The following is a 1,482-nucleotide window of genomic DNA, read 5'->3' as shown; positions in this document are numbered from 1 at the left end:
TGAGACAAAAGGGGGAGGAACCTCTTTCCCACCTGCCCAGCAGCATCAGAGCCACACTGGGAAGGAGGGAAGGGAAACGGAAGCCAGGTGCCCTGACCTCATCCCTGCACGCGCAGGAGCTTCTGCATCACAGCCTCGAGGCACTGGGTTCCCTATTTCTGCGGGGGTGGGAAGGACAGGCCACACTTGGATTCCCTTGGCCTAGGAGGAGTCAGCCGGAGCTGGCTGAGGATTGGGCTGTGGCAGAAAAAGCCCTGGCCAGGTGCCCACAAGCCCCCACTCAGTCTTACCTGCCTGCTGTCTGACCTTGGGCAAGTCACTGTCCCTCTCTGGGCCACAGTTGCCTCAAAAATGGGGACGAACAGTTGCCTCAAAAATGGGGACGAACAGCTGCTCTCTGTGACCTTCTGCCTGAGACAGTGGTGACCAGCCTCTGGGCCTTGACCCCCTGGCCAGAGCCTTGGCACAGTGTGGCCTCCTAGGCAGCCATCCCCCGGCCAAAGGTGGGGCATGGGGCCCCCAGATGGGCGAGCTGGGTCCTCTCCCCGCTTCCCCTCCTGCTCAGCTCTGAATAGAGTTTTTCTGGGCCTCAGCCCCCCTCCTTCCTCCCAGAAAGGACCTCGTGACTCACCTGACTCTTTCTCTCTCCCTCTCTCCCCACCCCTCCCTCCCTCCGTTCCCATCTCCTCTCCGCCCTTCTCCTGGCCCTGCACTACCCCGTCCTCACCGGCCTCACCCTCTCATCCTCCTCCCGGTGTTCTGACCACTCCCCACCCCGTCTCCCTGCCCCCTCTTATTTTCTAGCTGTTACAAGCCAGAGGCACCCGGATGTGAGGCCCCAGATCGCCTCCAGGGACTTGGGGTTCCGTTCTGAAATCCTTTATTTTTGTACCACGGGGTGGGCCCCCAGCCCGAGGCGGAGGAAGAGCTCTCCCCGCTGTCACCTCTGTCTACACCTGCGGGGCTGTGATTTACCCCTGCCTCCGGGGGCCGGGTGGGGGCCCACTGGGACCTCGCAAGGCCTGACGTGGGCCCTGGGACCCCTGGGGCAGAGCCGCCTGCCGGTGGTCAAAGTGTGGCACTGTCCAGCTGTGTCTTCCAGGCCCCTACGTCCCCTCCCTCAGGTCCCCCAGCTGCATGGCAGATACGCTCCCCGCCCCGGCCAGTCACATCACCTCCTTTAGTCTCCCTGTCTGTCAGATGGGTTCACTTCCTGCCCTACCTACCTCACGTTTGTTGTGAGGTTACCGAGAGGAGCAAAGGTCCCCGAAAGCCCTCAGGGAGGGCACAAGGCGCAGACTCGGACCTGCCTGGCCCAGGATGGAGATTGAGGGACTGGTGGGCGCTGAAGGGCGTGGGGTTAGCCCTGTTGAAGGAGGGGATGGGTGACTCGGCCTTCACCTTCCTTGCCTGCTCCCCGCACCCCTGCCGTCTGTACTGCTGGTCGCACAGCGCCCTGGCCAGGAGGAAGGGAGGCATTGG

General features: G+C 63.0%; 1 protein-coding gene across 4 annotated transcripts in view; it reads left to right on the top strand.

The window, feature by feature from the left end:
- KCTD17 (potassium channel tetramerization domain containing 17) overlaps positions 1-1,314 on the top strand; it is a 10,578-nt gene extending 9,264 nt beyond the window's left edge. For all 4 annotated transcript variants that reach the window (XM_007454070.1, XM_007454069.1, XM_007454068.1 and 1 more), the window contains one exon: positions 805-1,314. In XM_007454070.1, coding sequence (XP_007454132.1) covers positions 805-834 — 30 coding nt within the window. In that variant the 3' untranslated portion in view covers positions 835-1,314. The remainder of the gene's footprint in view (positions 1-804) is intronic.
- Positions 1,315-1,482: the final 168 nt, after the last annotated feature.

The sequence above is a fragment of the Lipotes vexillifer genome, unplaced genomic scaffold (genome assembly GCF_000442215.2).
Source record: "Lipotes vexillifer unplaced genomic scaffold, Lipotes_vexillifer_v1.1 scaffold382, whole genome shotgun sequence".
NCBI lineage: Eukaryota > Metazoa > Chordata > Mammalia > Artiodactyla > Lipotidae > Lipotes > Lipotes vexillifer.
This window is presented reverse-complemented; position numbering and strand designations above follow the sequence as displayed.